At 43.3% G+C, this 14,736-nt stretch overlaps 1 protein-coding gene across 3 annotated transcripts in view; it reads left to right on the top strand.

The window, feature by feature from the left end:
• Window positions 1–14,736, top strand: part of NGEF (neuronal guanine nucleotide exchange factor) — a 63,274-nt gene that overhangs the window by 24,977 nt on the left and 23,561 nt on the right. For 2 of the 3 annotated variants that reach the window (XM_081912439.1, XM_081912440.1), the window contains 3 exons: window positions 4,471–4,710; window positions 5,514–5,656; window positions 12,359–12,633. In XM_081912439.1, the coding sequence (XP_081768565.1) occupies window positions 4,471–4,710; window positions 5,514–5,656; window positions 12,359–12,633 (658 nt within the window). The remainder of the gene's footprint in view (window positions 1–4,470; window positions 4,711–5,513; window positions 5,657–12,358; window positions 12,634–14,736) is intronic. The other variant, XM_081912441.1, reaches the window with a different exon arrangement.

Here is a 14,736-nt window from a genome sequence, read left to right as displayed (position 1 = left end):
GTACTCAAGTGCAGAGATTAAAGTTAACTGATCACTTTGCTCAAAAAATGTGTTACTGGATGATAACACTGGAAGAAATAACGTCACAATTCATTATTATCCATTTGTGGTACAAAGGAGTAATAAGGCATTTTAGAAGTAATTCATTCAAATGCAATGATGGGATAGAATCTTTAAAGAGATCAAGTATCCAAGGTCTAAATAATTTTAAATTAGGTATTGGAAATGATCCTGCTATATTTTGCTGTATTGTTTTTCAACAGATACCTGGGTAGTTTCAAATCCAATCTTCTACTGTGCACATTTTTATTTCTTCCTCTTTACTGTTTCTTCCCTTTTAGCTGGCAGTCCATTAGCACACAACTTCTATTACTACTTTTGCTTAATCAAAGTCTTCCTGCTTTCTTTTACCTCAGAAAGGAAGTGGTATACTGTACACACCCATTTCCCATTACCCTATGCAGTACTCCTCAAAACCCAAATTCAGGTAATAGACACTGAATCCAGGTTATGCATTGCAGTCAGGTTGATTCCTGGTTCATCTAATTGGTTCTTCGGTTTATTCATTTATTTAGTAAAGGATTCCTTTCTACATAACCTTTGCACAGCTTCACTCATACCTATAATCTGAGGTTGGTTCTAATATCAGGATCGACCGCCACAACCCTCTCTTCCATCATATATGTGACTTGGCATTATCTCTGCAGGAATGCTGGCAATATTATGAGGGAGTCTTCATATCTTGTGACTAGATCATTAGACCAAAATGCTGTTTTTCAGTCTTTTCTAGTAATCAGTGCTTTGAATTGACTGCCAAATTTGAAGTTTCTATATTTTGTGGAAACACAAAGAATTTGGGTACCTTCATCAGTGTAAGTGAAGCCCAAGCATCTGTATGGAGATCTACATTGAATTAACGTACAAATCAAGAAGCACAGTAGCCATATTCAATGAGTGTACAATTCAATATGTGCTACAAAATACCGTATTTTTCGCACCATAACACTCACTTTTTTCCTCCTAGAAAGTAAGGGGAAATGTCTATGCGTGTTATGGAGCGAATGCCTACGGATGGCGGGGGGATCTGCTGCGGTCGTGAGCAGAGGATCCATGGTTCCCCTTCCTTCCCTCCTCCGTGGCTTGCTTTGAAACAACAAAGCGGGAGAAGAGCCGCTGAGTGGGGAGGAGAGAGAGACAGAGAGCCTGCTTGCTTTAAAGGAGCAAAGCGGGAGAAGAGAGGTTGGCTCCTTTAAAGCAAACAGGCTCTCTGTCTCTCTCTCCTCCCCACTCGCTAAATAGCAGCAACGTTTTTCAAGCAGGCTCTCTGTCTCTCTCTCCTCCCCACTTGCTAAATAGCAGCAAAGTTTTTTCAAGCAGGCCTTTCGGGTAAGATGGAGACAGGGCCATCTTTAGCAGATGCGGTGCCGGGGTGCAAATATCTGCCCAGTGCCCCCAAATTACCATGGATACTGTTGGAGTGGTCACAGCTGCACACTGCCAGCCATCCAGGGGGGCGCAGCTCTCCCCCATGCCACTGGAGGAGAGTGATCCTTGCAGAGGCTTGGGAGTGAATTTGCGCCCCTCCCAAGCCTCCGCGGGGATTGCTCTCCTCCCAAGGAGGCTTGGGAGGGAAGCTGCACGCCCGCCAGCCTTATGGTTGGCGGGGCGCAGCTGGTGGGCATGCAGGGAAAGGGGAGTCGCCGGCAAAGCCGTGCAGCTCCCCCACTTGCTGGGGCGCCCCTGAGAGGCCGGCACCCTGGCACAACTAAGCCCTATGGGAAAGATGGCTCTGGATGGAGATTAGAAAGGAAGCCACTGAGGCAGTAACGTCCTTGTGCCTGTCTGCTAGGAGGAACCTCATCTGGCTCTGTCTCGGAGCTGTGGGTTGCAGGCCCAGCATCTTGCTCAGCATCTGTTTGCGGAGTTTGCTGCCACCTTAGCTAGCGTTCATCAATAGCACTCTCCTCCATGAATTTGTCTAATTCTTTTTTAAAGCCATCTAAGTTAGTGGCCATCACTGCCTCCTGTGGGAGCAAGTGAAGAAAATCTACCTTGAATCCCTGGCCTCTTCATATTCTGCCCCTCATACAGGGTGAGTCCTTTAAAAGAGGCCCCGTGGATACAGAGTACACATGTTCCAAGTTTAAAAGACTCACCCTGTACTAGGCTGTAGCTACCCACAAACTTGGGCATGCACATATGCTTCAAGAAATGTACAATGTACCCACATGCTCATGCTTTCTGTTTTTCCTCAAATGCCCTTCCCACTTTACCATGTCCTAGGCCTAGGCCTAGGGTGAAGAATCTGAAGTTTCCCATCAGCAAGAATATTACTAGGGCTGCCTCACTGAAATTTCTTCAACTTAACCATCCAGTATTTACTTCCATCCACTAAAATTAGTTGACTGGAACATAAAACTTGTCCAAATGCCCAACCCACCCTGCCCTGCCCCTTTTATGAGCTGCCAAACCCCTCAAATAGCAAAATCATTTTAACCTCACCACCAACCCTTATTTCTCAATTGCACATACAATATGGGTCAAACTGTGTGCTCAAGCAATACCAGTATACAGCTAAATTGTTCATGTAACTTGACCCAAGTGGATACCAATTTAAGTGAAGTAATTTTATCCAAACTGTTCTAATACAGAGTGTGTGTGTATCTAAAATATTAAAATATAATTGAAAAATAAGTGACTTTTCTTTAAACCCAGGAATACAGATATAGGTTATGTAACATTATTGCCTATATTTCATAATTCTTATTTCCTACTGTTTGCATAATTTCCAAAGAGGCAGATGAGAACTAGCCATTATACAAAATGTGCCCCATTTCTGAGTTTTTCTTTCAGTTCTCAAGCTTGGAATAAATATCTAGAGGAAGATGTGTTTGCTTCAATTTGGCACATGAAATAGAAATTCAAATGCTGATGTTTGAAAAATATCCCTGAATCAGAACATATAACATTGAAATCCAAATCAAGAAGGGTTTGTGTAGCATGTATTATTTTCCTGTGTTTGTGTGGAATTTCTGCAGAGGTAATGAGGGAGGAGACTGCTGAGATTTTCTAAAATCCCCAGAATTGACATGTCTTTCTGTAGTTTATATCTGGTTATCTTTGTATTTTTGGATGACAGTGCATTCAATTATTAATTTTAATTCTGTAAAAATAAGTGCACCAAAATAGAAAGAAATAGAAGAAAATAACTCTACTCCTACACTCCAGCTTGCAAGAGAATGCAAACTGGACATCAGATGAACATTGTAATCTCTTTGCTGGATCAGAGCTAACATCCTTATGATAATCCAGCATTGTGCCTTCAGAGTGGTCAGGCAGATAGCCCTGAGAAACTCACGAGGAAACCTATCTATTGTTGTTTGCCTGCAGATATGTTCTCTTGGAACATGGATGTCTTGTTTTAGCTATCATGACTAATAACAAGTGGTAGACATCTATAAACTGCAGAGTCCTAATAAGAGGCTAACTTCATTCAGGATGAAAAGCCATGTCGATTCATGTGGCAAACGCCACAAACCGTATCATTGATTGAACTGCTGCAGTTGGAACATTTTTATATGTAAGCCACCTTGCGTTCCATCAGGGGAAAAGGCAGGGTATAAACAAATATTTAATAATAACTACCATTATTGCCCGATTTTCCACGCGAAAATACAAAGGGGGATCCTGAACATAAGCGTGCAATGAAAGGGAGGGGGGGGACTAAAACCCTTCCTTTTACCATTCCGAGTGTGACTTGTAAGATCATTGAATCCTTTATAGGGTTAAGTGTTCCCGTTAACAGCCTTATACAAGTTGTCTGTTGCACAGGAGAGCTCTCGGGTCCAATCCCTGGCACTTCAGGATCTCAGGTGGCAGAGCTGACTGTACTGAGTGAGACCTTGGAGAGAGTCTGCCAGTCAGAGAGGACAATAATGGGCTAAAAGGGTAGGCTAGTTTCTAAGGAGCGCTCACTCCCAACCCCTCCCAAGTGTTTCCCAGACTCCTGGGGGAAACAGGTGTCCGCTCTTCTGCGTGGAGATTACCTGTTTTGCGGCGGTGCGCGCGCCTCTCTCTGCCTAGAGATCTCTTTTTGGGGGCGGGCAGGGGGGTCTCGTTAAAGACCAGTGCGCGGGGGTGGTTGGGGCTTTCTCTGGAGTTTTGGGCGCAGCAGCTGCGAGGGACATCTCTGCATGCTGTTCTCCACCGTGTGCGCCCGAGAGAGTGGTCTTTGTGAACAGGACAAAAACTGAGGGGTGTGGGGAGGTCATTTCGCCTTCTTTAGGAAGGTTGCTGTTTGGGGATTGAGCGGAAGAAGTGGGCGCGCGGGAGCTGCTCAGGAGTAATAAGGCGAGGGAAAGCGCAGAGGGGGCGGCAGTGGCGGCCTCCCTCCCCCTCGCGCGCCACCGACCTTTCTTTTCTCTTTCTCTCTCTCTCTCTCGCTCTCTTTTATTTCCCCCTCCCGCGCAGGCTGCTCCCTTCCTACCCCGGTTACCGTGGCAACCGCCCGGACTCCCCCAGCCCCGCGCCTGCTGCGGAATCGCTCCGTAGCAGTAGCAGCCGCTCGCTGCAGGACTCGCTGCTGCTGCTGCCGCCGCCGTCGCTTTCGCCGCCTCGCATGGAGCTCCTGGCTGCCGCGCTCAGCGCCGCCTGCGCCCTGGACCACGAAGGCTCCGCGGAGAGCGTGGCCGGAGCCCGCCCGCCCGGCAGGTGAGCCAAAGAGCAGGAGAGCCCTTCGCCCTCCAAGAGCAGGGGGCGCCCCCTTCGACGTTAGACCTAAAGACTCGCGAGCGGGAAGTTCGCTGGTCTTGGCGCCAAGCCGCGTGCCCCGCGTGACTGCCCGCCCTCTTGTAGGGAATGTGGGGCAGAGCTCCCCTCTGGACTCCCCCGCAGGCAGGCAGCCGTCGCCAAGTCCGGAGGCTTAGTTTCCAGGTCTCCTCGCGGCTGCCCTCCTCCATTTCTCTTTCTCGGACGAGGGAGAGAGGGTTAAAGCAGCCGCTGCCCTCCCCGTCTCGCCCCCCGCGCTTCTGAGTCGGGGCGTCGAAGTGGTTCCCTCCGCCCCTCCCCTCAGTGCTGTGAGGGACCGGAGACCAGAACTTCCCGAGGTGGAGGGGGGTGTAGCACACCAGGGAGTGCGTGTGAGCCCCGGCACCTCTCCTTTTTGCACCTCCCTAGGAAAGATTGATTCCTCATTTGCCCTCCTTTCTGTTGCCCCTCTTGAACCCCATCCTTCCTTTCCTTTCGCCTGTTTCACTTCAGCAGGGGCTTACTGGATTTTTCCCTTCTTTCTGGGAGGGAGCCCAGTGTGCTCAGTTTCCAGGGATCGTGGCAGTGAGGGCGTGATAGATCCCGGAGTCAAATTTTAAGTTTGGTTTATTTACCTTGGTCCCTTTAAGAGCACTTAAATGTAGTCCCTGCTGTTAGCCCGAACTGATTCTGCCAGTAGGGTGGGAAGGAAACAGAACAGGCATCCATACTCCTTGGTTTGTTTTTGTTGTTTTTCTCACCCAAAGTGAGTCTCCTTCCATGGCTGGACCAGTTTCTAGTTCAGAAGAAAGCCCTGTGCATCCCGACTGCCCGGCTGCTTTCCCCGAGGCTCTGCAAGTGATTCATCCCATGACAGCTGACTCTTGGAAAAACTTCATTGAGCAAATAGGTAAGACAAACACTCAGGCTGCAGTCGTGTGTGCTACTAGTTACAGTCAAATGTTCCTCCTTCTGGGAAAGTTATTTTCCTTTTTCTTTTAAAATGGTATTGGAGGTTTCTAGTGTGTGCAGATGAATCTCACATGACCTTAGCCCATAAGTCATATTCACCTCAGTAAGACTTATTACTGCATAAACATGTATAGGATTGTTGCTGTACTATATATAGCAAAACATAGAAGTTGGCTGCGCATTTCCCACTTTCCATAAAACTGGGTAACACTCTTTGTTTTTCTATGGGTGAAATTAATGAGTATGTGTTCATATGTCGTTAAGAAACATAAAACACACCAGAAATAAATTTGAGATCTGTAAAAACACCTTCCCCACCCCAAAGACCCTTGACACTTATGAGCAGTGTTTTTGGAGGACAATTTTTCCTCCAAAAATAGGCCATCTAAGCAAGATGGTTTCAGAGCATTTTTCCTGAACTATTTAAGGCACCAGCAGCAGCAGTATATGCTATCGTTTCTCATAAAAGAACTGAGCTGGCTGTCTTTGCTAGCATCTTACCAGCTCTCATCATCCTTATGCTTGTTGTTATCACTTGCAGTGCGGTAGCATTCATATTGGATGGTGTAAATAAAGGGGGCTTGTGAAGTGGGGACCAAAGCTTGTCTTTCCATGACAGCAGTATAAAAAAACCCCACCCCATTTTACATTCCAGAAAATGATATCTGGAATATCTGAGCAAACTGGTAGCATATATGAGTAAGTAATAGTCTGCTTTTGATGATCTTCTGGTTCCATTCATACAATTGTAGAACTGGAAGGGATCCTAAAGATCATCTAATCCAACCCCCTGCAGTGCAGGAATATGGAGCTGTCCCGTAAGGGAACTGAACCGGCAACCTTGGTGTTATCCGCACCACGTTCTAACCAGCTGAGCTATCCATATTCCTATAGAGGCATAATTATATCTTTTCAATATTATGACTTGTTTATTAGCTCTCTTGAACTTTATACTGCCTGACCAGCAAATAGTTAAGGTATATGCTTCTCTTTCAGAAAAGAAGCCTTCTCGTAGTCACTATATATATATATATATATATATATATATATATATATATATATGCAGGTTTTGGTGTCCTCGGGTGTCTTCCCGTGTAAAAGTTGGGGTGTCTAGGCGACGTTTCGACGAGGTCTCACTCGTCATCTTCAGGCTGGTGCTTTCGGCTTCTTGTTACCGGAACAGAGCAGGATCTCAGTGTTTGAGTTCCTATAAATACTGTTGAGGGGGTGTGGTGTATAGCCTCCAATGTTCTGGGCAGAGAGGAAGTTCCCAGGCTAGTGTGCCTTTTCTTCTTTTGTTCCTTAATTACTTGAGGGATATCCTGAGTGATTTCTTGAGTGATATCCTGAGTACCACTTAGGTGGGTCATTAGGTGTGGATTAGTTGCTAAAGTCTTTGTGTCTTGACCTCTTGAACTTTGTGAAGAGTTTTTCTGAGAAGATGGCTGTACTGCACTTAGTTGTGCTCTGGCTTGGCTTCGTGTATAGGGGCGAGCTGTGGTTTTGTGGCTTGTGTCAGCCAGATCTGTGTAGGGATTGCAGGGGGGTGCAGCATCCGGAGGTGCCTCCATGGTTTGGCTACTGGATGGTGTCTGTAATTTATCTGTGGAGAGGGTCTGGGTTTGGGTCTGGTGTGGTTGATTGGTGATGGCGTTCTGTGTGCCTCTGGATCTGGTGTCAGTTTTTGTGGGGAGGGCTAATTTCCAGATGTCTGGCAAGCGGGATGTGTCGTCACGCTTGTTCATGTTGTGAGGGTGTTTCTCTATCTCGATGGCTTCCATGATTATTCTCTTGTGGTGATGTTCCATGTTAAAGAGCAATTTGGAATCTGCAAAATTAATTTCGTGTCCTGTTTCTTTCATGTGTTGGAAAAGAGAGGAAGTTTTTTCTTCTTTTTTGACGGCATTCTTGTGTTCTGCGATACGTGCATTTATTCGTCTGTTTGTTTGTCCAATGTACGTGGCTGGGCAGACTTTGCAGGGTATTTCATAGACCCCTTGGTTTTCCAACTGGATTTTATCCTTGGGGTTTCTGAGGATATTGGCTATTTTTTGGTTGGTGCAAAAGGCTGTTTTGATATTGTGTTTATGGAGGATTTTGCTAATTTTATCTGTAGTGCCCTTGATATAAGGAAGGAGGGCCATGCCATTGTTTTCTTCTGTGTCTTGGTTTTTGGGGGGTGTTTCTTTTTGGATTAGCTTCGTAACCCTGTTTTGCTGGTATCCATTGGCAATTAACACATTTGAGAGATTCTGTAACTCAGTTGTCAAGTGGTCTTTGTCAGCCAGGCGTTTGGTTCTGGAGATGAGAGTCTTGGCTACGGAGTTTATTTGTGCAGGGTGGTGGTGTGATTGTGCATGTAAGTAGCGGTTGGTGTGTGTTTTTTTCCGGTAGATAGTGTGTCCTAGGGAGCCATCCGGTTTTTTGTAGATTAGGACGTCAAGGAAGGGAAGTTGGTTGTTGGCTTCTATTTCCATAGTGAATTGTATTTTGGGGTGTAGGCTGTTGAGATGTGTGAGGAAGCTATCCAGTTTTTCCTTCCCGTGTGGCCAAATTACAAAGGTGTCGTCAACATATCTGAGCCAAAGTTTGGGTTTGTGTTCTGACTTGTCTAAAGCATTGGTTTCAAAGTGTTCCATGTACAGGTTTGCGATGACCGGTGAGAGGGGTGATCCCATAGGTGCTCCTTCTATCTGTTTGTATCTTTGTCCATTGTGGATGAAGTACGTGTTGGTTAGGCAGTGGTTGGTCAGGTCCAAGATGTATTCGGGGGGATTGTATTTGTTTTGAATGGCTGTCAAGGCTTCATTAATGGGCACTTGTGTGAAGAGAGATACAACATCGAAGCTCACAAGTAGGTCATTAGGATGTAGGTTTTGCTTCTTTATTGTTTCTATGAACTGGAAGGAGTTTGGAACGTGTGAAGAGATGGATTCTGCATAGGGCTGAAGTTGCTTGGCGAGAAATTTAGCGAGATTTTGTAGAGGTGAGCCTATGGAGCTGACTATTGGTCTGAGTGGTGTTCCTTCTTTGTGTATCTTGGGGAGGCCGTAGAGTTTGGGGCATCTGGATGATTTTTCTCTGGGGATGATTCTTAGCTGGATTTCTTCACTGATAGGAGAGGCTTTTATTTTGGGATCACCCCTCTCACCGGTCATCGCAAACCTGTACATGGAACACTTTGAAACCAATGCTTTAGACAAGTCAGAACACAAACCCAAACTTTGGCTCAGATATGTTGACGACACCTTTGTAATTTGGCCACACGGGAAGGAAAAACTGGATAGCTTCCTCACACATCTCAACAGCCTACACCCCAAAATACAATTCACTATGGAAATAGAAGCCAACAACCAACTTCCCTTCCTTGACGTCCTAATCTACAAAAAACCGGATGGCTCCCTAGGACACACTATCTACCGGAAAAAAACACACACCAACCGCTACTTACATGCACAATCACACCACCACCCTGCACAAATAAACTCCGTAGCCAAGACTCTCATCTCCAGAACCAAACGCCTGGCTGACAAAGACCACTTGACAACTGAGTTACAGAATCTCTCAAATGTGTTAATTGCCAATGGATACCAGCAAAACAGGGTTACGAAGCTAATCCAAAAAGAAACACCCCCCAAAAACCAAGACACAGAAGAAAACAATGGCATGGCCCTCCTTCCTTATATCAAGGGCACTACAGATAAAATTAGCAAAATCCTCCATAAACACAATATCAAAACAGCCTTTTGCACCAACCAAAAAATAGCCAATATCCTCAGAAACCCCAAGGATAAAATCCAGTTGGAAAACCAAGGGGTCTATGAAATACCCTGCAAAGTCTGCCCAGCCACGTACATTGGACAAACAAACAGACGAATAAATGCACGTATCGCAGAACACAAGAATGCCGTCAAAAAAGAAGAAAAAACTTCCTCTCTTTTCCAACACATGAAAGAAACAGGACACGAAATTAATTTTGCAGATTCCAAATTGCTCTTTAACATGGAACATCACCACAAGAGAATAATCATGGAAGCCATCGAGATAGAGAAACACCCTCACAACATGAACAAGCGTGACGACACATCCCGCTTGCCAGACATCTGGAAATTAGCCCTCCCCACAAAAACTGACACCAGATCCAGAGGCACACAGAACGCCATCACCAATCAACCACACCAGACCCAAACCCAGACCCTCTCCACAGATAAATTACAGACACCATCCAGTAGCCAAACCATGGAGGCACCTCCGGATGCTGCACCCCCCTGCAATCCCTACACAGATCTGGCTGACACAAGCCACAAAACCACAGCTCGCCCCTATACACGAAGCCAAGCCAGAGCACAACTAAGTGCAGTACAGCCATCTTCTCAGAAAAACTCTTCACAAAGTTCAAGAGGTCAAGACACAAAGACTTTAGCAACTAATCCACACCTAATGACCCACCTAAGTGGTACTCAGGATATCACTCAAGAAATCACTCAGGATATCCCTCAAGTAATTAAGGAACAAAAGAAGAAAAGGCACACTAGCCTGGGAACTTCCTCTCTGCCCAGAACATTGGAGGCTATACACCACACCCCCTCAACAGTATTTATAGGAACTCAAACACTGAGATCCTGCTCTGTTCCGGTAACAAGAAGCCGAAAGCACCAGCCTGAAGATGACGAGTGAGACCTCGTCGAAACGTCGCCTAGACACCCCAACTTTTACACGGGAAGACACCCGAGGACACCAAAACCTGCATTCCTGTACCCGTGAAAATCTACGAAAGCAAATATATATATATATATATATATATATATATATATATATATATATATATATATATATATAATTACTGTCTCCAGCCAAAATCACTAAAGTATTATTTTTCCCCATCCCATTCCCTTACCATACTCACGGTTTTGTTTAATGTGAAGCATAGCCTTGATTATTTACAAAAAGAAATAATCAGCTTTTGAAAATATGTAATAACATGGTTCAAGTGGAATTATGCAAGTATAATTTCACTAGAACAGCACAATGCATTTAAGTGTAATCTCTCATTTTCAGTTAAGTGTGGGAAGCTAACAGGAAAGTACATGGTTTCCAAGGTACACTTTCTCCCATTGCTATTTTAATCCCATTCTGAATAGTGTTCCAGAAAGAAGCGATTACTGAATATACTTGCACTATGGGAAAAAGCTCGTTCCTTATACCACTTCCCCATTATAAATCATGTGTATTATCTAAGATTATAAGCTAAATATAGTTTAGTATACAGAAATATTAAAGTACTTGACACAGAGGTATGTGAAGCAGTTCATGAGTTACAATTTTGATTTTCTCTACATTAGGTAAAATGTAAAATTGTACTGAAATAGATATACTTTTTTAAAAGTCCATTCTCTGCTTACTGGAGCTGAAGGGGAAAGCAATTTTAAATTGCATTTAACTTTCAAATGAAGGGAGTGGCTCGCAAGAAATTAGCACAAACTGGTGTTTTGATTTATTTAAAATGCAAGATTTTATTCTCCTCTTATAGGGCAGGCCTAGTGAAAACCCAAAATATATTTTGTCAAATGCTGTGGTATTATTGAAATCCCATAAGAAATAGTAGGATTTGGTTATTATTGTTACTATATATTATTACTATTTTCGGTGGCCTTGTATGATACTAATTATGAAGTATTCCTCATATTTCTGCACAACCTGCAGGAGCATTCTTGCGCTGCTAAAGTTTGTTTTTTGAAGGTAACGTAGTGTATTATGGGAAGACCTTGTATCTCATTGCGAATTGTGGAGTCCTACAGGTTTCATTATATATTCCTTCATTGTCAGCAAGTTGGTAAAGTTGCTGGATCAGATCAAATGACAATTTGAAATTATGTTCTCTCAGTAAGTCATGTCCCTTGCATCTGTGACCAGAACATTGGTTAGCAGAAACAAAGATTGCTTCTAAACTATTATTTGCAAAGCCATTTCAAACCATGGTTTAAAATAATAGTTTATAAGCAATTCCTGTTTAGAACTAGCCAAGGTTTGCCCAATTTAGACATCGTAGCAGGCTACCATGAAAGGGAGAAACATAAAAGGCAAAAGAGGGAGAGGACTATGTACCCATGTGTCCAGCTCATTCCTAATCTCCAAATTACACTCTAGATTTTGGATCAGCATGACAACTGACCTTGGCCTAAGTGGAGCTGTTCTTAATTGCTATTTGGTGGCTTTAGTTAGTGTGCAATATTTAGTCCTAGATATGTCTAAGAGACTAGAATATTGCAGCCTAAATGGGTGGGTTTTTTCATGCTCAGATTGAGCAGCGTATTTGGAACTGGGGAGGAAATTTGGATAGGCTAATGACTCTAAGTTTTGGCTTTTCTTTTGCTTGCATCAACTAGAGCTATTTGTTCTGTAGCGATCTTTCAATGGCTTGTATGATGATACTGATTTTAAACACAATCCTGGAGTCTAGGTATTTGGAATCACTACTCTAACATTGTTTCAGATTCCAGCTTTCCTTTTTCTGGCTGAAGCAGCCAGGATATACAATATTCAAAATTTGTGCAGTAGCAACTACTGTTGCTCCATCAGGACATGGCTCTGGAGGAGTAGACATTCAGAGAACAAATCTGTGTGCTTCGGTGCTTTCTAGGGCTCTTGTATCAAGAATATCGGGATAAATCTACACGTCAGGAGATTGAAACCAGGCGGCTGCAGGATTCACAGACAGATGCAGAAGAATGCACAGCTACTGAAGACACAGCATCACAGACAGAAGCCACAAATACCGAAGAAAGCAAGGCTGTTCCCCAGATATGCTTGCTCAGGAATTCCACTTCCAGGTTTAATTTGTGGCAAGATCTTCCAGAAGTCAGGAGCAGTGGTGTTCTGAATATTCTCCAGCCAGATGAGATCAAACTTCAAGAGGTAATACAGCTTCAGGGAAGGGTGGATGAAAGGAGCATTGCACTGCTGACATTTCAGTGGAAAACTCTGTGGGTTGACTCATTTAATACCAAATGATACAGTTTAATGTTAATCTCATTGATATTAGTAAAGCAACTGTTTTGTGAAATCTTTAATTTACTCTCCTTGCTTTTGAAAAGTCACGGCCATCCTGTTTTTTCTCAATCCCTGCCAGTTTCTGCCTCTAGAACAGGGTTGGGCTGCTATAGTAATGTTAATGGAAGAAAAAGTCAGGGCTAAAGTTGCTAAAACGGATGGTGCAAGTATCTTTTAAGTTCACCAAAAGCAATAAAGCAGACAAAAAGGCATGAGAGGGCTGTAATAAACTACAGAAGTGTGACTGAAGGACCATTGGATTATCTGTATATTCTTCTCCATGCGTGGAGATGGAGGCCTTCTCACTGTGGTATATAAAAAGCTCTGCTATCAACAGGCTGTTAGGGCAAGGGATGGACACACTCCCATTCTCCTGGTACAGCCTTAACAAGCAAGAAAAACTGTACCAGCCCTGAAGGTGGCATAGCAGTTTTGCTTCCCATTGAATGCAATGGGGGTGGGGCAGGGAATGAAAGAAAAAACCAAAACCCAAACTGATAACCAGGTACAAAGAAAGAGAGTGAAAGGAAAAAGCTGCTTCTAAATTTCTGTTCAGGGTGGTGTGGTATTGAACTTGTACCTTCCCTTTCCTCTTCAACCTCTATAAGATTGCTGTTAGGAAGAGAGAAAGAAATTGCAGAGAATGCGAATTAATTAATTGCATCAGTCCTTATTGTGAAAGATGTTGGAAGAAGCTCCCTTTCTTTTATTCAGAAATGACAGTTTTTAGATGAACTGAGAAACTAAACCATAATTTACTCATTCACTGGGAGTGGATGGCTTTCACCAAAGAGTCCTTCAAAATCTCAAATGATAGAATTGTTGATCTTATAATCAAAATACTGCACATAACTTATCACTTAATTATTTAATAATTGGGAGGTAAACAATGTCATACCGTTTTTTTCAGAAGCATGCCAGAGGCTCCAGGAAATTATTAACCAGTCAGAAATTTCTGTGTAGATTGCCTTAATAGTTATTTCCACCAAACATCTATTCATTCATTTTTCATTTTGGGCTGTGCAGCTTATAATCAAATTAAAAGGAATAAAATGTAAGCTATGCAGCAAAATAAACAAGACAGAGAGCTAAAAATAGAGCCAGCCAAGAGAAAATAATAGAGCTGTTAGACGTATACAAGAAAAATCATTACTGGGGGTGGGGGGAATCAAGGGGAAGTTTTAATGTTTGATGTTTTACTGTGTTTTTAATATTCTGTTGGGAGCTGCCCAGAGTGGCTGGGTCAACCCAGTCAGATGGGCAGCATACAAATAATAAACAAACAAACAAACAAACAAACAAACAAACAAGAATATAGCAATTTTAATACCTGTGTGAAAGATGCAATTTCCTCTCTTTTGCATAACTATTAAAGGTGCAGAAGCCCTGTTTTGTTTAGTACGTACCTCACCAGCTGTTATACATTGAAGTACATATACTCTTCAATATGGATAATCCAGTGAGCACTCTGTATGGATGTAGTCATCTGAAAAAGAATATTTAGGAGCTGGAGGAAATACATTCTGCAGGTTTTTACTGTGGTACAACGAGTGCTGGGCTAGACAGATCTTTGTTTTGATCCAATCTTCTTTGTTTTGATTCAGTAGAGTCTTTTTAATGTGTGGAATCATATATAGTGTAAATGCAGAACAGCACAATGCAATTGTTGGGAATTCAGAATTCAGCATCCTGAATATTTCAGCTGCTATTGTGGTTTTTAAAGGAAATTTCTAATCTTTATAGTTGTACACATACAAAATAGGCTCAAAATGGTCAGAGTTCAGCTTTTCTGGGAACAGCATTTTGGTTACCTTGGTGCATTATTTTTAATGGTGGAGAATATGCATACTTCCACAAGGCACAAAACTGGAGCAATCACTATATATGTCCCCATGGTTGACATATAGCTGCAATCCTATACTCACTTAAAGGTAAAGGTAAAGGGACCCCTGACCATTAGGTCCAGTC

This window comes from Podarcis melisellensis, assembly GCF_964234715.1.
Source record: "Podarcis melisellensis genome assembly, chromosome: 5".
Lineage (NCBI taxonomy): Eukaryota > Metazoa > Chordata > Lepidosauria > Squamata > Lacertidae > Podarcis > Podarcis melisellensis.
The sequence above is the reverse complement of the archived record's forward strand: the minus strand, read 5'-3'. Positions and strand labels throughout refer to the sequence as shown.